Genomic DNA, 21,743 nt, shown 5'->3' with positions numbered 1-21,743 from the left:
AAAGACCGATACTTGAATGACTCATTGTGGCTCTGTTCAGAGCTTTGGATGAAGCGAGTAAATTTTGCTGCAGATTTACGTTGGTGTATGCCACGTTACTCGGATCATTATGAAGTCACCAAATGCCTTTCAACTGTGGCTTCTAATTAAGGGAAGGAAAATGGTGGCATTTTTATTGCTTATAAAATGATAGTGGAGAGTTGCAGTAGGTAATTGCTTTCATCTATATTTCTTCGAAGTTGATGATAGAAGTTAGGCCGGTAATAGCTAAATTATACTGTGCAGCCCAAACCACATGTACATCTGTCTGTCTTTGGAATATGGGATGAAATTCTATTGTTATTTTCATGTCTTATTTGATGAAGTAATTATAAGAAAAGTCAGTTTCAGTTACAGGGAATAAGGTCACCATTTAGGACCTATAATGCACATACCTGTGCATATGATTTATCTTTTAGCACATGAAATGAATGGGACTATTTAGTTGCATGAAATAAGGTTTAGAAGAAGTTTTCAGATCAAGACTGCATTAGTGTTATTGCAAAAAAATATACAGAGTCATATATCAGAGACAACATATTAAAGCGCACAATCGATCCTCTCCGAACACAGCATCTACCTAAAGCTGCCTGGAAGCTTTGTTTCTATTGCATGTCTAAATATAACTTCTGTCTACAGTCTCGTTCTGTCTTTCTAGTGGGTGACTGACTTTCTACAACTAGGGGCTGCCTTGGTTTCTTTTCTAGTGCTCTTTAAATCCTGGCTAATTAGAGTTCAGACTCCCTCATGGTATCATATTCTCCTGTAGAATGTGAAATCAGAGTCATTGTGGTTTGTTTTAATAAGCACCAGGTTTGAACTCTGAAAAATTAATATTGATATCAGCATGCATTATTCTGTGCCTTAGTTAAGATATGTTAGAATTAGATTAATTAACTACAAATATACTGCATTGATCAAAGCTCTATGTGTAAACCTTGCTTCCTAATCAGGATTGTTCCCAAAGCTTTGTCTGGCATTTTAATGGTGCTGACTAACATTGCTTTAATTAGCTGCCTGGGTAAAGTACCAGGCAAACCATCTGTGTGAATCCTTTTAATTAACTGGGTTCAGTCTGAGCTTTTCTTTCTGGCATTCATAGCCTGTCAGTGGAAGCAATATGAAATGCATAGGGTTAAGATGTAATAGCATTGATCAAAAAGATGACTATGCCTGAATTCCTATATCCAAGCATTCCTCTCTTCCAAATACAGGACTCTGTCCAGCTTCTGTTGTCTACCTTGGCTGTTTTTCACTGGCACACTATGAACATAAGGTAAATCCTGGCTTCAATGAAGCCTATAGAAATGTTTCCTTCAGAAGTCAGCCTGGGTGCTTACTTAGAATCATAGAATCATAGAATAACCAGGTTGGAAGAGACCCACCGGATCATCCAGTCCAACCATTCCTATCAAACACTAAACCATGCCCCTTAGCACCTCGTCCACCCATCCCTTAAACCCCTCCAGGGAAGGTGACTCAACCCCCTCCCTGGGCAGCCTGTTCCAGTGCCCAATGACCCTTTCTGTGAAGAATTTTTTCCTAATGTCCAGCTTAAATCTCCCCTGGTGGAGCTTGAGGCCATTCCCTCTCGTCCTGTCCCCCGTCACTTGGGAGAAGAGGCCAGCTCCCTCCTCTCTACAACCTCCTTTCAGGTAGTTATAGAGAGCAATGAGGTCTCCCCTCAGCCTCACTGCTTTTTAAGATTATGTTTGGGATGGATGCTGTACTAGGAGGAAAACAAGATTTGTATCAATTTAGATCTGTAGTACTGCTGGATATAAAACTTCCCTATGAGCTAGAGCTGCTTGTAGGTGTGGTTCAGGTATTCCATGAACTATTGGCCATTTGACAGGGCATGTGAAGAAAATATATGGCACAAAGTTGGCCATGAAGGGATGCTAAACTAGTGTGAAATGCAGCCCTAATGCTTTCCTGATAGTCTCGCGAAACAGAATGAGATATGAACATGATAAACCATAGACAATTTATGGACGTTTTCTGGTTAAGTGGAGTTACTCCAATCACAGATTTTTTTTTAGAAGCCTGCTTGTGTTGTGGTGGTCTGCCCTTGACTTGAGGTTTCCAAGGGCCAAGATTTGAGGGCAGCCATGCTGTGTACACAGACCAGGGCTTCCTGACTTCTGCAACCTTTTAGTCCCCTGGGAGAAACAGATGCTGTGTCACGTGGATCACAGTGAGTTTTGGAAACACCACGTTTTAGATTTTTCTGTTTACAACTATTCCTTTCTGGATTGTTATACAAGCTTGGTCCTGAGATGCTTTAGCCTTACTTGGATATGGAGCAGAAGAGCATCAGTTGTCTGCAACTAATCCCTTGAACAGCTTAGAGAAATTCCATGGGCAGTGCCTGGTGTGTGAAACAGTGGGAACTTCTGCAGAAGTGTTTGTGTGCAGAGAGTGAAATGCAGTAATAGGCCACATGCAAACTCACCTTTTAGGAAACATTACTGTAGGGTGACTTACTTGAGGAAGGGCTTTGGGATCCAGGCCTTACTGCAGGCAATTAAGTTTTCAATTTGGAACCTTCTAGATAAAGTCAGGAGGTATAGGTACAATTGCCAACAAACAATTTTAGGACTGGCAAAATGACCTCGGAATCAGTACAGTTACGGCACAATAATCAGTAAAGTATTTATGATGTGCCATCTGACCTTCCAGACAAGAAAATCAGTTGCTTCTGGGTGGCCTTCACCGTTATGGACAATGAAACCAGGCATCTTGTCTTTCCAAAAGTCATTGTGCTGAGTTTTACTGATCTGCAACCAGTAAGAAGTTGAAGCGGCAACCAAGTGTCCAACCCAAGCGGTACTGATGAGACAGGGAAGGTGTGTAGGCACAGTTCGTGCTGCTCTGTACCTCTCAGCAGGATCTGCTGGGACCCTTCACAGCATCTCAGTAGGGGTCCACGGGGTTTCAATGAATCTCTGTGAGATACTTTCTTGTACAATATTCTGGCCGTTCTTGTTATCACTTAACACTCTCACCACTGCTTATTTTAGTATCAGAACATCTGGCAAAGATCATTTTTGAGAAATCCTACAGACTCTTGGCTTGCTGACTTAGAAACTATCTTTAAACTGCAACATTCAGAATCACCTAGTGTTGTTTACTGAAAAAGATGGACTTTTAACATCCAGCAGAAACTCTAGGCACTCAGCCTGGCTTGGGTTTTGCAGTTTGTTTTATTAACCACCCTTATAAAAACAATCAAGTGCTAAATAATATGAAATTAATCATGAGGTCTAATGCCTTAAGAAACTTCCCGTCCTGGGAACTGTTCCGCAGACAGTTGCTCTGTTTTTTTTGTAAGTAGACGGATGACAGATTAGGAATTTGAATCCAGAGAGGATTTTTATGAAACATGTTTTCTGAATTGACACGAAGCATAAGCATGTACAGACCAAGAGCATTTTTAGAACACTATTCCCTAGCCAAGCCATTGTAATTTGCTATAACTCTGGGACAACTGTTTGCATTGACACCTCTCCTGTGTAGTCACTTGTGTTCCCAGTGCGTTTTGCTACTTGCTGAACACAATCGGGAGCATCAGTTTAGTTGCAACAGGTACTTCAAAGCTCTCTAGGCTGTATCATAACACACAAAACTGTCTCTGGATACCAGCTAACATGGTCACCCCAAATTCTAACAGAACATCATGTGAGGCCATAGTGCTTGCCTTGACATTTAAAATTGGCATAAAGAGCAATTATGAAGGTAAAAATAAAAAAAACAGTTCTTGGAAATATGTAGACCATGATCGTTTCTAATGCCAAAGGGGAACATGAGTGGAATACAAGAGTATTTCTCCCTGTTTTGCTTATTGAAAATTGTATGAAACCTGAATCAGCTGAGGTACACACGCTGTCCAACACGTGTGGGCAGCTCTTTGATAATGTGACATCTATTTTTGAAAAACTCTTTGCTTGGGTGGGAGTTGCACACAGCGCAGGGTCTCCTTGCTAAAATAACATTGATAATTCTCCTCCTTCATGGAGTCCAGGTCTCTTCCCTACAAACAAAATCATTCTCTAGCGTAACTTACGCATAAGTCAGTAGAGAGATACAGGGATGATTCTTGCTATTGAGTCTTTTTGACTGGTGTTTCTCATAGCAATGTTAAAGGGTAACACATGGGCTTCAGGTTCCGCTGTGAAGGATTAATTCTAGGAGGCCCCGGTTACTGACTGAAGTAGTCTGGAATAACAATAATGGGATAACTTACTCATGTGCAGAAAATAACATTTCTGGATAAAAACCTGCAGGTGGACTTGCAATTTACAAAGTGGGCTGAAAAAAATTCCAGGCAGCAATGTAGAATAAAACATGAACTCACACTGACTGCAATTCATGCTAGGATCTGGAAGCATAAAATGCAGGGAGGAGAGAGTTGCAAATAAGATGTCGGAAGTTCCTTTTTGTTATGCACCTTGTCACCTCTCTAGTTTCCCTCAGCTGCTCCCAGAATGCATATGGCAGTTGCCAAATTCCATAATGTAGAACCCACTGTTTTCTCCTCTACCACTGAAACGTGTTTTCAACATGCAACATGCTGTCACCCGCAGGAGCTGTGACTCTGTCTCGGGAGGGAATTCACATTGTGTTTGTCTGCAGCACCAGACTGCCCCAAATTAGCTACCCTGAGTATGGGCACTCAGCAACAGCCCTGCCCTGAGCCCCACACACGCACTGTAGGAACTGGGCCTCCCACTCCAACTTTCAGCTTTTATCTGAAAGCAGCAGGACAAACAGTTCTTCTATTTTGCCAAATGCCCACGACAGCGGGCTAACTCGTGCATCTTTATTTTTTTAATTCCTGGTAGCTTTAAGAGTAACTATATCCGCTAAGGTCCCATCATGCATGTGATTAGCAGCACCTTTTACACCACAGTGTCCATTTCCTTCAAATGGGTCCCAGCAAAGCCAGAGAATGACTTCTGGACGGCAGTGCTACTCCGTGAATGACTCAGGAGACTAGGACTCTTACATAAACATGGTGTAACATTTTCATTTCAGTTTTGCGGCAGTAATATTGAAAATTAATTCAAAGCGCATGAGCTGTGCTTTGGTTCAAAACGTTTCCCTTCAGCAGGTAATGCTTTTGCACCTCCTGCAGGAGAAACTAAACTAAAAGGAAGGTCCTGACAAATGGAAAGGTTCACCCTGAGTGGTGTACACTAGTGACGCCCCGTGTCGCTGGTACATGGGGGCAGCAACAGCAAGGGAGCTGTGAGTATCACACTGGGTGGCAGTGGGTTTGGACTCTTTGTAGTTGTGCATGTTTGCTGCCGGCTAACTCGCATCACTTCTGTTTCTGTGTTACCAAGGGCTTGTACACAACACCTAAGAGCTTAAAGCGCCTTTGCAGCTCCTGCTGACTGCAAGATACAGACTTCAGGCTGGCAAGTCAGGGAGACCTTGCAGCAGCCTTTCAGCAAAGCTGGGGAGGAGCTTATTATCAAGGAGTGCAGGGTCAGGATGAGAGGGAACGATTTTAAGCCGAAAGAGGGGAAATTTAGATGTGATATTGGGAAGAAATGTTTCCATGTGAGGGTGGGGAGGCCCTGGCCCAGGTTGCCCAGAGCAGTGGTGGCTGCCCCATCCCTGGAGGTGTTCAAGGCCAGGTTGGATGGTGCTCAGAGCCCCTTGATCCAGTGGGAGGTGTCCCTGCCCATGGCAGCGGGGTTGGAACTTGATGGGCATTAAGGTCCTTTCTGACCCAAACCATTCTATGATTCTGTGATCTTTACTGAAGAAGGCGCAAGTGAGTGACTGCAGTTTGCTCTCACAGTTAGTTTGATTGCACAGACGGTTGGAACAGGTTTGAATCTTGTGTCATCGTGATGTACAGGAGAGAAACACAAAGCAAGTAACTCTAAGCACTTTGAAATTTGCTTTGCAAGGGGACCTCATGTCCAGCTTTAAAACTAGATGTGCCTCTTCCTGTTGCTGGAACAGCTGTTTTGACAGCTAGATAAGGGCGTATAGATGTGAGCGGTCCTGGAGCTGCTCTGATTAACCATATCTGAACTAGCTTTCTTTCACCTAAGGAATCAGAGCTCTGAAAAGGAGTAATGAGTCCTTTGACCCCTGCTGCCTTGGTGTCTATGTTCCAAGGGGTTCAGCCAAAGCTCTTCCCAGTCCTGGAAAAACCCAAGTGCTAACAACATTCCAAGTAAAAGATAAAGAAGCCTGCCTCCAGGCAGAAATCTTCTACATTAGGCTCTTCCCTCTACTACACATAAACCAGTGGAATATGGTTATTATATATAAGGAACAGCTATTCAGTATGAGACACGTATTTGGAATGGAGGAATAAATACGTGTTGATAATCTGATCCTTACAAATTCAAAACAGAGCAGCCTAAGCCTTGAAGAGGTGAGAGAAGCATCCAGCAGAAAGAGATTATGCAGCTTGTTAGTAAAGTGACAGTGAGATTTTGATCATAGTTACGCTGAATCAATCTGGAACATCTCTGTTGATTGAACTAACCCTGACACTATGGGTTCAGACCAGACAGTATTTTTTTAAATAACCTTTAAAAACTCCTCATGTTTATATGGGGAAAAAAGATCACATAAATAATATTATTCTGTGTTTATGCAGTGCATTTCAGGCACAAATAGCACTGCTTTTATATAACACAGAGCACTTGCCTATTGCCCTGCAGTTCCAGTGACACTAAGGTACAGTGACAGCAGCAGGTTTGCTTTGTACCCAGAGATCCAATTAAAGCTTATGTTCCAATTATTTTGTATCAGAAGGGCCAGTGCAAAGGTGCATTCCTCATTCTGCCACCATGGTTCACTTCCCTACAGAGACCGTCAGTGCAGGAGCTGTTCTGTGACCACGTTTTCACCTCCCCACCATGCGTGTGCTATGCTGGGGCTGCTTGGTGAGAGAGGCCAAATGCAAAGGGGATCAAGAAAACAGCAAAGACAGGGAATCTCTGCATTATAGGCAGCAAGGGACACTGTGGAACACAAAGCTCACGGTCACCTGGGATAACGCATGCTCTGCTGCATTTTCCAGGAATTTACCAAGCTTCCCTCAGTATCTGTGGAGGCTTCTTGCATCCATCTGCCTCAGAAAGGCAGGAAACCTGTCAGTGCCACCAACTCAGTTCCTACATACTCCTGACCTGCTCCTAGTGCAGCTTCAGGGCTGGACAACTGCACTGAGACCCGAGTGCCATCTGCACATGGTGGGACAAACTGCTATTGCAAACTGGTTGTTGCAAGGTCAAACCCACCAGATGCTCAAAGGGTCAATGTTTTTACCACTAGTGCGTCAAGAAGTGTAAAACACAAATATTCTAGAGCTACTTCATCACCAGAACTAAAACCTGATTCATTGTCTCATGAGAATACAGGAACCTCAAACAGAGAAAACCTATTACGCTGTGGGATGTCCCTGCCCATGGCAGGGGGGTTGGAACTGGATGATCTTTAAGGTTGCTTCCAACCCAAACTATTCTATGAGTCTATGTTTCAGCACAAGGTTATCTTCTAGAGATCACCTAGCATTATCTTAAATAACCTTTGTGGCCAGGTCCCATGGGGATTATAGCACAGAATAAGAGAACAAATGGATTTGTTTGCTATTAAAAATTCCTTGGCTTAATTGCTTTCCTCTACTTTTGTTTCCATTCTTCATGAATGTGTCACCTCAAGGTCTGATCTGAAGTCCATTGAACTAAATAGATTTGGAACCTGGCCCAAACACCTACTCTGTGTGGTACAGCGCAAAGGCAGTTTCCTCTTTCATCTTCTGCCTCGTATTTCCACCAAGCTCCTCAGCATTTCTAGAGAGGGGACTACAACACAGTCAATAACTGCATCTGTTTTCATAGAAGACTTAGTCCAAAAACTATCAAAGCTAATAGAGATCTGTTGATTGACTGCAGTAGACTGTGGATCAACCCTCAGCCCATCTGCGTTTAGCCTTTTCCCTCAGTCATGCATCACAATCCAATTTAGTTTAAATTTATGACTTAAAGAAACACAGATGATGTGTGAAGGTCCCTTTAAAAAACAACAAAAATAGTGTGACAACATTGTTTTTAAAGCAGTGGCTGAGGCTGACAATAAATTTGGATTGAAAAGTCATGCACTATCCAAAAACTGCAAACACAAGTTCTAAACAAAATCCATATGTGCCTCTCAGAGGTGCAGGTGTCAAAGGAATTAAGCCACAAAATGCTTTACATTAAAAAAACTTCAAGGACCAGGTTAAGCTCTAAAAACTCCAAGGTAATTCAGAGTTAATCACAACAACCAGTCTTTAATATGGTCAGGTGGTAGAATATATATGAAACTCATTGCTTGAAGGAACTAGTAGCACCTTATCTAGACAGTATGAACTGTCATGCAGAATCGAGGCAAAGCTATAGTTTCAGTTTAAACATTCAAAAAGCTGTTCATTGTTTTTTAGCCTTCTAGGGCTAAAGTCAAGCTCTTCACGTTATTTTAATATATTTTCTGGAGCTTAATTTCCTGTGTTTTCTTTTATAGTGGCATAAAAAATTGCCCAGCAAAACTCTGAAGGAGTCATAAAACACTTTCTAGGTTGCTCCAGTTTAATTTCTGCTCTGAGATTGAACTATTACATCAATCTACAAATCACTCTCCCAGCTAAAGAGACAAACTGAGTGAAGCTTTAGTGCATTTTGAATCCTCTTTGAAGCACCTTGGAAGCTTTTGGAAGTTAGCTTGGAAAAATCCCGCACAGCCTATCCTATCATGTCAAACCAAAGAATGGAAATTCTGATTCTATCATCCATGTGGGAAGATACATAATTTTCAGTGCATTTTGGATGATTGTTTACAGATATGTTGTTTGAATTTTTATGGTCAACAAAGCAGAATGGAAACAAGTGATAACCTCAATCTGGCCGTGATAGCAGATGTTCCTTATGAGGCTAGCAGCAAAGGCAGATGACAAAACAAACTGAATTATCTGATAGGACGTCAATAGGAAAAAAATAGATAAGAATGCCTGTATCATTATAGTTCCAAATCGAATTTATTTCCATATCAAATTTACTTCCAAATAAATAATTTATCTGACCTATCTGACAGTGATCCATTGCTGGGACTATATAAAACACAGAGCATCTCACTACTCCCTGGCGCTGTGTAACATTCTGTGACTCTTTCATATTCCAGATACGAATGTCCACCTTGCTTGTATATGTGAATTAACCATAAACAAGCACAGCTCTTTAATTCTATAGTACCTGCTTTTATCATAGAATCATAGAATCACAGAATCACAGAATCATAGAATCATAGAATAGTTCAGGTTGGAAGGGACCTCAAAGCCCATCCAGTTCCAAGCCCCTGCCATGGGCAGGGACGCCTCCCACTGGATCCCCCTTGCCAGGTTACTCATAGAATCTCTTGATCCTGAGTATCACTATGAAAATCTGTTTTCAGTCTGGAATTGAGGATATGAAGTGTTTCTGACGTTAATTTCAGAAGTGTAGCATCAGTCAACAGATACAGTTTGTACGGGAGATAACATCCGTTCGTTTACTAACAGGTGGAAAACAGTACCTGCTCAGTAATAAACCACCTGAATATCTCTTAGTATTACCATATTCTTATGTTTTTTCCTCTTTCCCACTCAGGCCTCACACCCATGTGTTTAAGGCAATTAAAACTCCTTGTAACTTCAGTGGGATCTGGGCCATGAGTCTCTCAGTGATATGAGGAGTGTAGGCAGGAGCAAGAAGAACTGTATAGAGAATGGAAGAGTTGGGCACAATATACCTTCCTCCATTCCACCAATATTTGTGAAATAGATTAGGTTTTTCTGAGTGGAAGGGTGAGAAGACTGGAACTGAGAGCCTGGGAGCTCTGGTGCATGAGCTGGGTAGAACCCAACTCCTCTTCACCAAATGGTTTATTGTGTGTGCATTCTGCAGCAGAAAACCATTCAACCAGAGCATTCCAGCTGACCAGCTTGAAGATTTTCATTGTAATACAGTGCAAAATGCATTATATTATATATTATTCTATTATATACATATGCTCCTATATTTGTAGATATGATATGTATCACATCTACAGGTAGTTGACCTGATAGCATCTTGCAAGGCTGAGTCTTTAAGAACATCTACACTACAGCGAGCAGTGTTTTACCTGAATTAACTCAGTTACTGGAAGGAATTGAGTAAAGATAGCACTGAGCTTACTGCAGGTGTGTTTTTCTGCTTCTTAAGTGAGTTTTGCAGTGCAGCAAGTTCTGCACTGTTCTAACTCGGCTGCTTCCAGGATCTAAAAGAGTGAATTCTAAGATACAGATATTACTAAGTCACGCTGCAGTCTACTGTGCAGACATAGCCTCATTTATTTTTAGGTATTGTTCTCAGACCACTGTAGTGAAATACCTGATCTACTCCACTTTTGTATTTAGTCCAGCTATGTATATAGGTACCAGTTGGCATTTTGTTGCTATTTCAACAAAATTTTCATCACAGAAAGTGAATTTGATACAGAGAAAACACGGTACCAAAAGAGCTTGAACTTAAATGTGTTACTAATCACGAACATTCTTGGAAACCAGTGTGTTTAGTCAGGGCAGCAAGCTCAAAAAAATACTAGAGCCAGATGGGCTGATTCACATATTAGCATGGAGCCTTATCTACTGAGAAATCAAACCAGCAAGTGGAATATGGAAACCCTTTCTAAATCCTGTAATTCTGCATTTTCACTTCTATGTAAGCTTCCTCCATCTTAGATTTACATATTCCAGTACTCAAAAATTTCAGGTCTCTAACTAGACTCTAAATGATTTGATTCACAATCATTCCATGTAGAAATGATACAATCTAGATTAAATGCTCCATTTCTTAAGGCACTGCCCATAGTAGTGCCATAAAAGATAGCTGCAGCTAAATGCTTGAGGAACTTGGACATGAAGTTTATTTTCATGACAGGAGGCAAGAGGTCTGAAGGCTACTCTAGCTCAAGAGCCAATTCAGCTCTAAGGATGATGGAGAATTCTCTCCCTAGCTCTGTAAATCAACTGTCCTCTGACAATGCCTGGAGCAACCTGAGGCAGAAGGATGGAGTTCAAGTTTGGAAGTATGTGATAGCTCTTGGGTCTCTAAAGTGAAAAAAGAGCCACCGAATGTGAACTTAGTGTTTTGGCTACATATATGTCATGATAAGGACCTAATCCAGATAGTGAATTATTTTTCAGAGCTGCCAAAGGGAAGAATATCCAGTTCTGCAGAAGACACAAGATAAAATAGATTTTTTAAAAAAGAAAGTTAGCAGTGAATCTGTGGTAGAAACTGGTAGGATTGAACCACTGGTGAAAAGTAGAAGATGCTTCATAACATGTGTCTGACAACTACTTAAGATTCATGGTGACTGGTGCCAGGGAGGCAAGACACAAACACTGCATCTCTTTGTGTCAGCGAGTCCAGTGTCACTATGGATGCAGGAGACATTAATTCCAAGGGGAGAGCAGTGCCAACTTTTCTCAAAGGAATCCCTTCAGCAGCTCCTCCACTTAGGTAGTTATGAAGTTCAGTTTCCAATGAAAGTTGCTGCCTCCTGGCATTACCTCTGCTTCCCTAAATAAGGAGGCAGTTATTTGGGCAGTTGCAGAAAGGCAGGAGGAAGAGCCCAAAGTTACCATGACTAGCACTACTCATTTCTGAAATGCAGCTTGAGAAACAGAGGGGAAGCCCACGTGACAGAATATAATAAGCATTTATGAGAGCAATTCGGATGGGTGGCTAATGGCCAGAGCCCTGGCACGTTCCATTAAAAATAACCAGAGGAAGCAGAGAAGTGAATTTCCTGCTTGTCATGGGATGCTACACAAAAGACATTATCTGCCAGACACACAGGAATGAAAAGCTGGCATAAGATGTGCAAGAATGCTTGAGATTCCTATTCAGATCAGGCATAAACATTGCCATTGAAGACAGAGCACCAAATATGATCTGTATAATCACTGTGGAAAGCAGAATGCAAATAACCCCTGAAATCACAGGAGATTCCTGGTCCTCTTTAGCCTAACATTGGTGCAGATCTCTCTGAGTTACAGATTCAATGAGAGAAAAAATAAACTTAGTGGAACTCTCATTTTTAATGAGATGCTACCCAGCAAGCAACTTAATGCACCACCATATGTAAGATAAAACTATAGACAAGGTCTAGGAGCAGTTCAGAGAAGATAATGGATCACAATTCAGGAAAGGCTCATTCTGATAGTTTCCTGAATTTATCAGTTTAAACACCCAGTACAAAATTCTAGCTGAAGACTGTGAACAGCAAGAACTTAATTTGGTAAGATCTTGAGAGTTTACAGTGGTCCTTACTAGGTCATTGTAGAATGTTCTAAAATCTTGACAGGTATCACAGCACTTACAGCCTCATGAACAGAAAAAAGCCAAACAGCTCACTGGCAAAGAGAACTTGAAGCAAAAACAGTCCGTCTAAAGCATTTAGGTTTCAATAGTAAATGCTGTACAGAGATACTGGGAAAAAAAAGAAAAAGTTCCTGACCCCCAATGCCAATTACATACTGAAAGCAGGATTTCTGTGATTTAACTTAAGATGTCAAAAAAGTAAGCTTCTAGCCTAAGCTATTTGCCTGTGCTCCCTCAATAATCAGTGGCGAGAGACGGGCATCTCCAGGGAAAAATTCTTCTTGTTCTGGGTGACAGGATGAATCACCCTTTGGGGACAGCATGTTTGCAACAGCTATAAAGGGTATCTAGGTGATTCCCTTGCCAAATGAAGTTTAGATTAACTGGAAAAAAGGACCAGATTTGGGGCAGACTGGCACAACAATCCTTCTTTTGATCTGAAATCGGAGAAAGTGGTTCATGTTCCCAGCATCTCACCACTAACAGCAGTAGTTGGTCAAATAAAGCACACTGCCTAACAAAATGTCTTTCCTGGGTACTAGACCATCCATAGATAAGACTCTACCATCAAGTACAAGCCAAAGTCTTAAATCTAAAGTTTAATGGGATGACTCTCATCCCAGGACACAAGAGTGGCATCAGATGAGTTACACACTTGAAATGCTTCTCCCTCATCACTGTTTTACAAAGGATTCTAGATACCTAGATCAGATATTAACATACACATCTGACAGACAGATGTATATAATTGGCAGGACAGATGAATCCTACCAAAAATTGATGGGCGGGTGCCATTTATTCTCCAGTAAGTTCAATGAACATCAGACTGACTTGTGCACTCACATCCCTCCACCACTGCGTACTGCTCCTGCTCTCAGGTTTTGGTCGGGGAACAGCTGTTTTCCTCAGACAATGAAACTCTCTGGAGAAAGTCAAATAAAACCCCTTTCTGTGATGCTGCATGAATACTCTTTTATAAGTGGAAATGAGGGGTGCCACTAAGACAGACATTTAGGGAAAAGCTCCAGTCAAATCTACCAGCCATTAGGCCATGTCGGGAATGCTGTAACAGCCTCGTGAAAGATCCTGCTTAGTCTCTTTCATACAGTGGCTCTTAATAATGAGCATATAATAAATGTACAGTCTGGAGGAATTTACTATACAGTATCCAATTGGATTTATATAGCCATAAACTTGTACAGCACTGCTTCTATGATTTACAACAGTCTCTACTAATTATGAAGCTATGGCTGGATTTGAGATGTGAAAGGCAAATGTTACCAGACTGGTTGTACAGCGATACTGTACAAATGTGCATTTGTCACATCAATTTTGAATTGATTGTTAACAGAGAACCGTTGCAAATAACCACGCATTTTAGCCTGCTCTGGAAAGCACCAAAAGCAAAAGCCAGGGAAGTTTGTGGGATGGAGTTTTGTGGTGATGGGATTTGAGATAGTGGAAGGAATGGGGGGCAGATAGTCCGTGGACCCCATCAATGAAACTTCTGCTACCTGCTGCCTGGATTGTAGGAGACTAGACTTGGTAGCTTACCTGATTCCTTCCCAAATCTATACTTCTGATTTCCTAAAATTAAAACACCATAGGGAATACTGTAACTTACTGTAGGACAAGCCTCTCATGACCTAAATGGATAGAGAATGGTGTTTACTTCACAGATGTTTTCCAGCACAGACATTTCATTTTCCTGCTACTCAGCATATTAAGTAACTACTTCAGAAAGGACTTTGTGTCATTAATAGCAATTACCTGGGCATCGCGGGCAGCACAGCTGTGGCACATGCACAGGGGAAGGACAGTGTAGACTTGGGCATCTTATTCTGCTGCACAGTACATTTCCATTCTGCAGGTGGAATACATAATACAATACTTTAATGACATGGGCTATCTTATCAGTTTCCATGTTCTCTGTTCTGCATCTAGATATTTTAAAAAGAACCGCCTTTTTACAACATCCTGATTTCACTCACACCAGGGTAAGCCCAGACTACTTTCACTGCCTTTGAATTCATGCTGGAGGTCAGAATGCAGCAGAAATCCACACAAACTTTAAAATCGAAGGAAGTACCTAAAGATAGATTATAACAATCTTCATCTATATTTTTCTTTTAAGTATATTATGCTTAGGAATTGTGTTTCCAAAGCTAAGACACAGATAATGAATGGTAGGTCTCTGAGATATCCCCTACTGAGATTTAGTTTGAGACCGCAAGAGACAATAGCGTCTGTAATTGTTCCTGAAAACTGTGGAGAGTCTTTTGTTTTCATTTTATGGGTTCCTCAGTAGACAAAAAACATCAGTTGGTAAGTAGCCATTTTTCTAAGAAATACAAGCAAGTCTTGGGAATAGTGTTCATTATTCATGTCATTAGCATAATATTCTTTTTGACCACATCTAAGCTTGATTTATAATTAAAACACAGGGAATTTTCATTCTCCAGTGTCTGTAACCAGAAAAGACTATCCATTTCAAATTCCCATTTCCCCATCTATAATTCATCCTCCTAATTTAGCTCCGAGTTGCTCATGTTTATAGCAAGAAAGATATTCCAGCATGAACACTGATACTATGCCGTGACTGTAGTTTTAGGTGGTGTCAGGAATAAACCCACTTTGTTTTCATATGCCTTGTGGAGCACTGAAATGTTTCCAGTGGAGGAGCAGACTTCCTTAAATAGCATATTTATAGCCTTTTCTAGCTATCTCTTTCAAAATAATCCATTGACTCCTAAATATCTGCAGACCACAGACTGGAATCATACTGTTAGATCATTACGACCCACAAACTACATCTGAGCATCTGCTTTGGAAAGAGACACTAAAAATGATATCACCATCTGTTTCCAATGATAACTGAAATTAAATATACGAATTTTATAGGGGAGGAGCACATTTTAGGCTGGCGACTGTTCGCAGGATAGGGACTATCACTGGTCCACACAGCTCCTTGCCCCGCAGACCGTCCTGTGAGAGCCTGTAAACCACAACTGGAGACAAAAGGCTGGCACTGCCTGCTGGCCTGGCTCCCTGTGGCTAACTTGACCTGTTCCATGGCCTCACTCCCTTTTTAATTATTAGTCCTGTGAAATTTCCTGAGGTGAATGTTTACTCTCTGTGCATGATCAGCTGTGATAAAAATTCTGCAGGCCTATTTCGCTCCCCCGTGCTGCCCGCAGTACCCCACCGACTGCACTGTTTGAACTGATCCCGTGCTTGGTAAGACTGATCTTACTCTTAGATTCACAGTGGTATTTGGGAGACCAAGCCCTGCTAAGTAGGACATAAACTCCTCTGAGTCAGGGCCACGGTGAGCATTTCAGCATCAGATCCCCAATGAGTAGAAATGCGTCGCTTTTCCCGAGCTGTGCTGTCAGTGCTAAGCGCGGAGAGCTTTCATTTTAGCCCCTGAAATCTGCAGATCTGACTATGAACACAAGCAAAAAGCTGCTGTATTTCAGAAAGTAATGATCTGACAAATTGCGAGCGGCCCAATTTACCTGATAGTAACAATCAACAGTCTCCACTGTGTCCTGAGGGGGGAGAGGGATTGTAAAAGAAAGGGGGAACGGGGCCAGAACACTGAATTATGTTTAGGTTTATTCTGGTTTGACTATGTAAATTATAACTTGTAAAAATACAATACTACATACACACAAAACCAGGAAGGCTTTTTTTATTAAGAAAAATACCAGGCTGAATAATTTGGCCTCTGTTTAGTCAGTTAATTTGTCTCGCCTTTTTCTTAAACATCAGCAGTGTGCGCTGTGGGGTGTGTGGATGGACAGACTCGTTAAGAGATGGAGCCAGGGTCTCGGTCTGGTGCCTGGCTGATAGGACTTGCTCTGTGCAGAGACCACATGCATCATGATGTGTGAGGCCAGCAAAGAAATTCTGGTCACACTGGTGATGAAGACCCCTGCGGATTCTTATGCTTTTCTCTGCACTGTAGGAATAGGTTGCTGCTTCACACTCTGTAGATATCCTTTCCCTAACTGATTGACTGCCAGGGAATCACAGGTGAGCTGCACTTAGGTCTCTCTTACTTGCTGCCTGTAGCACACTTGAGTTTCATTTTTTTACGCTGTAATATTTCGTTTATGGTCTATGCTTTCTATATGTTTTCTAATGCTTTATCTAGCCTTAATTTTGTTAAAATTATAAATTATTGAGAGTTTCCTGATCTGGAGCTTTTACTGTAGGTCAGTGTTGTGAGGGCATTTCTTTTGGCCACGGCAAAGCTCAAATCAATGTCTGGGTGCTTCAGCTGTTGTTTGGAGCCTTCCTTCCAGGCAACAAGAGTAACATCCCAGAGATCCCTTAGCATCCTCACTGCTGAAATAACCCCTAATTACATTCTGCACCCTCACAGCACAACAAAGGTAAAACAGAGCATGCAAGGAAGTGAGTCCGGAACCACTTCTGAGCTGCGTGTACCAAGAATTAACACAAGCAGTTTCCTTCTTTACTACCCTTGATACCCTGAATTGTCACTCTGGTCTTCCATGCCCACGTGTGTAGGAAAGAAATGAAATATATTCCATTTGTTGGAGCCTCACAGTGCTTGGGTTTGTCTGGATCACAGCAGTGCTGTCCTCTGGAGGAGCATACCATGTGCTTTCCCATCCCTCCAGACTCTAACATCTTCCTAAAAATCATTCAGTAATGATTTGTATCTAGATCTTTAGGGTTCCCAGTGAATTTCATCCCTATCTGAGACAGCTTTCCAGCAATTTAATGAGTGTTTTACCATGCACAGGCTCTGAGGGAGTTTTCAACTTTGTATATAGATCAGCAAAATCGAGTGGAAACTCCTTTTTGCTATAACCGAGGACTTTTCCTCCTTCCACGTTGCTTTTTCTCTTACCGGTGCCTTCTGCTGCACAAATCTGAGATAGAGCCAGGCTTGTGGGACTCCTGTCAGTGCATCTCTGCACTAAATTGTAGCAGCAGATCCCTCAGAGCAAATGCTACACAAGGCCCCAATATTTTACACTTGCAGAGGAGAAGGTAGCCAAGAAAACTTTATTCTGCATTAAATACAGCAGACAAAACTCAACATTGAGAGTGTCTCATATGTTAGTGATTAAGATCCCTTATCGTTTAGTCATTTTAAGGTACTCCAAGGGACATATTCTGCCCTAATTTTCCTATCCCCCAGCTGTATATGACACACTTAGGGGATCTATGACTGCTGTGTCTTTGTATAAGGCATCAACCAAGGGCAGCCTTTCACAGCCCACCAATTCTCTTCATTTCCCACACCCTTTTCTCAGTTTTTCTCGTTCTTCTTTCACAGCATTTTACAGACAGTGATACCCAAGCCTGTTCCTTCAGCACTTCAGGGCAGCAGATGCTTTGGCTGTGGAAATGCTTGGAAGATGTGGGCACTGTACATAGATCAAAACATCACTAAACTGAGGTTCAGCAAAATCATCCACATTGATGGAACTGCAAGGATTTTATTTAGGTGGTGGGGTCCAGTTATTCAAGGTGTGAGGCTCAGCACTGACAAAGCTTCTATCCAGACAAGAAGCTGGTTTGTCTATCCCATGCAAGTATTTTTTGCCAGTATTGGCCTTCTGTGTTAATAGAATGGTTTGGCTTGGAAGGGACCTTAAAGCCCATCCAGTTCATCTTAAAGCCCATCTCAGCCCATCCATGGGCAGGGACACCTCCCACTGGATTAGGGGCTCCAAGCCCCATCCAGCCTGGCCTTGAACACCTCCAGGGATGGGGCAGCCACCACTGCTCTGGGCAACCTGGGCCAGGGCCTCCCCACTCTTATTGTGAAGAAACTCTTCCTTCAATCTAGTCTAAATCTGCCCCTCTCCAGTTTTTAGCCATTGTCCCTCACCCAGACACTACAAGCCTGATGTTTCCCCTTTGCTGGGATCACCTGCCTCTTATTTCCTGCAGTGTGATCAGGACCCACTAGTGAAAACAGGTTTGGGCTTTGTCAAATTGTGAATACAGCAGGAAGGATCCCAGGCAATTAAGCAAGTAGAGGTTGTAGGATAAATAACTCAGCAGTCCTACCTCTGAGCAAAGACAATTAACACAGTAGACAAGGCCATAGGGTTCTAGATAAGGATGCCATCTTTCTCCTACACGATATTTCTTATCTTGAAACACACAGTATGTATCTGAATCTGCAAAACAGCAAAGAATTGAAAGAGCTGTGAATGAATGTTCACATTCTGTGCTTACCAAGTGTTTTAAGTTGTGCAGTATTTTCTGTAAACCATTTTTTTCTTTTCCTGGAGAATCACACAATGGAAATGCCCTTAATTTCATGTCCTGCTGTTTCTAACCTCCCAAACCAGAATAAATGTCATGGCCTCCCCGAAACAGCTGACAAAATGGCTTTCATACAGGGTGAGTTTATCCTTTCACCCGCAAAAACACAGGCTAAGATCCCGTTTAACACAATTAAAGTACTCAAGTGCTCAGACACATTTATAGGAAACAAAATCTTTTCACTGCAAAACCAAAGCGGTTGGCTTGACTCAGGAAAAGCACAGGTTGTACAACAGAGAGATTCTGGACAAGGGTACTGCAAAAGAAAGATAAATGCACTTCATTTACACTGCATGTTCAGTATCTCCACATTTTAACAACCTACTAAAAAGCTGTTCTAGTAGTTCAGAACAATTAGTGCTGACTTACATATGCATCAGCATATATAAGTATTTTATAATATATAAGTATTTTAAGATCTTTCTGTTCATTAAGCACTTCCAATCTTGCAGGTGCAGTTTTGCAGATAGCTATCTACCTATCAGACACTGCTGCCCTCTCTGTCCCAGTCAAACTGTGGTTTCCCATTGCAAACTCAAATCTCTTCAAGAAAAGGGTGTTTCTCACACGTTTCCATGAGACAATTCCTTCCTCTTATCTTAATGATGTCTAAATTCAGCTTAATTCATCACCCTCAGTATAGATGATACTGCAGGGTATAAAAGAAAATACCTGTCTTCCAAGTAATAATCCAAGCAAGGGACATTCTTCACTTTTATGGGGCTAAAAGAAGGTAGCAAGAGGTAGGGATTATTGGTAGCAACTGCGAAGAGATCTGCTTTCACTTCACACAAAAGCATGACAAATGAAATGCAGGATCGGAAAAAGCAGCCGGCTGAAGTGGAGTTTGATAATTTCTCACACTGTGCTTTCTTTGAACAGAAATACCTGCACATTGCTTTCTTGTGAGTAAGTGCAGTGGAGAACATGAATTCACTCTCGCGTTGTTTTTTTCCTTTTTTTTTAATGTACCTCCTTAGAAGACAAAGCTGCTGATACCGAGACTGAAAAAATTAACTACTTCTAAAGGGCAGACATTGTCCTTCACAAGAAGGCAGCCAAAACCCAGACTGTACAGGTAGAGAGAGCATTCAGAGAGCCAGTAACAAGGCTGTAAGAGTCAGTAACTCTTGGACTTATTTGGGTAGCCCTTCCTCCTTGCCGTGCTTTCTGAAATGCGTTAACAGCTCCCATGGATGACAGGCTTTATAGAAATATTCCCTTTGTTTTGTTTGTATTCTTTTCAGTTCTTCACAAGTTTCTGACAGTGCTTAGTCTCTTACTTTTCTCAAAGGATGTATCTAATCCAGTTCGTACGAGGTTGTTTTTGGAACACAACAGAACAGTCTTGGATGAGATTTACACTAGCTGAAAACTTCAGCACAATAGTCTTACACATGGGACAAAAGCCAGATATAATCCATCAGATGTTTACAGAGGTCACTAAACTGGAATTAAGCACTGTCTTGATTCAAGAAACTTGAAATAAAACAGGTTCTCCAATTGATGTGTTATTTTCTTTATGATGCAACAAAACCTGTACAGCTTTGGGAAAGCTTGCCCCAGATGTGGGTGGGACCTGATTCTACTCAATGCAGCATTAGAAAGAGGAAGAATGTTAGGTTTTGAACATGATTCCACAGTTTAGGACATTCTTATTTGAAGATCTTTTCTGAAACAAGTCTGTCAAAGAGAAGGAAAACTGTCAAATTTGGGTAAGCACGACAGCTTTAAAGTCTACTTACGTTTTACTTGTTCTAGTTTACCTCCATGTATGAAAAGGAGACAGAGCACACCAAAAAAAATAAAATGAAAGTCTTCCAATATCCACTTTTTTCTCATCTTTATGGACAAATGGAAAAGAAGGAGCCTCCAAAGTAGAGAACGTTGAGCTGTTGGGAGAGTAAAGATTAAATGAATTAAACTAAAATCCTGTAAGATACTTAAATTCTCTGACATGATTTCATCCAGCACACAGAATCCAAAACTGCCAGAACCAAAAAAATCTATCTTTACCATGGATCTTCATTTCATGGAAACAGCTTCGGCTTCAGGTCATTTCATTTCTGGAAAATGGCCACACCCATTCATGAAAGCTGAAAACTTTTACTCCTAATACAGTCCTTATTTTACTCCGAAGCAGAGAAACGTGGCAAGTAAGCAATCAGAATTCTTAAAGTTCTCTTTTACGAGGATTTAGTTGGGGAGATTTTCTTGTAGAGCAGCTCTTTTGGCTGTCACTTAGGGTGTCAGTTGTAACGTGTTTGCTTCATTGTAAAATTAACCTTGGTTACACTTGGTGTCTTGACCCTGAATGATGGAAATCCACGGCTAGGGTGGAAGGCTTGCCAGGCTGTCATCAACGGGACTTTTCCTCACTGCATCTGATAGGCTTCCAGCACTGTCCGATTCACCCCTCCTCCCCTCTCCCAGCTACTATTGTTCAGGGGTTGTGTATAATTAATTTTTCTAGAGTTAACCCTTCCACTGCCTTGATGTCTGAAAGCAGAATAGGGGAATGACATGCCATCATCATTATCGTGGATTTTTAATGTCAAAATCTTGCATATGGAGCAAAGCTCAATGTATGCTTCTCTGTGTGGTGCAGGAACAGTATCAAACTTGCTGTATTCACTCTTCTGTTTATCTTTTTCTGGGTTTTAAAAGGTGAATATGTTATAATGAAAAACAAGGGAGAAAATAATTAACTAAAGTAGATTTTTTTTATTTTTGATAGCCAACTTGAGATTGTAAATTGAGAAATATGTTGATAATTTACTGTTTAGCAGAATCCATTGCAGAAGTATTATCTTCGCAGAGTACACTTATCCATAATTTACAATGTTGGAAAAATTTGGGGTTGACTCTAAGAGCCTTGGTATGGATTCACAATTAGTTTGATGAAAGTTGAATAAAAAAGAAAGATTCGCTATTGGAAAAACAAACAATCTGCTTTGTGAAGTAATGTGACCT

At 41.4% G+C, this 21,743-nt stretch overlaps 1 protein-coding gene across 3 annotated transcripts in view; it reads right to left on the bottom strand.

The window, feature by feature from the left end:
• CHRDL1 (chordin like 1) overlaps positions 1 to 20,664 on the bottom strand; it is a 38,051-nt gene extending 17,387 nt beyond the window's left edge. For all 3 annotated transcript variants that reach the window (XM_069867880.1, XM_069867882.1, XM_069867881.1), the window contains exons 1-3: positions 20,516 to 20,664; positions 18,510 to 18,622; positions 14,223 to 14,316 (exon numbers count right to left, since the gene is read on the bottom strand). In XM_069867880.1, the coding sequence (XP_069723981.1) occupies positions 14,223 to 14,316; positions 18,510 to 18,622; positions 20,516 to 20,612 (304 nt within the window). In that variant the 5' untranslated portion in view covers positions 20,613 to 20,664. The remainder of the gene's footprint in view (positions 1 to 14,222; positions 14,317 to 18,509; positions 18,623 to 20,515) is intronic.
• Between the last annotated feature and the right edge of the window lie 1,079 nt (positions 20,665 to 21,743).

This window comes from Phaenicophaeus curvirostris, chromosome 13 (genome assembly GCF_032191515.1).
Source record: "Phaenicophaeus curvirostris isolate KB17595 chromosome 13, BPBGC_Pcur_1.0, whole genome shotgun sequence".
Classification (NCBI taxonomy): Eukaryota; Metazoa; Chordata; class Aves; order Cuculiformes; family Cuculidae; genus Phaenicophaeus; species Phaenicophaeus curvirostris.
The sequence above is the reverse complement of the archived record's forward strand: the minus strand, read 5'-3'. Positions and strand labels throughout refer to the sequence as shown.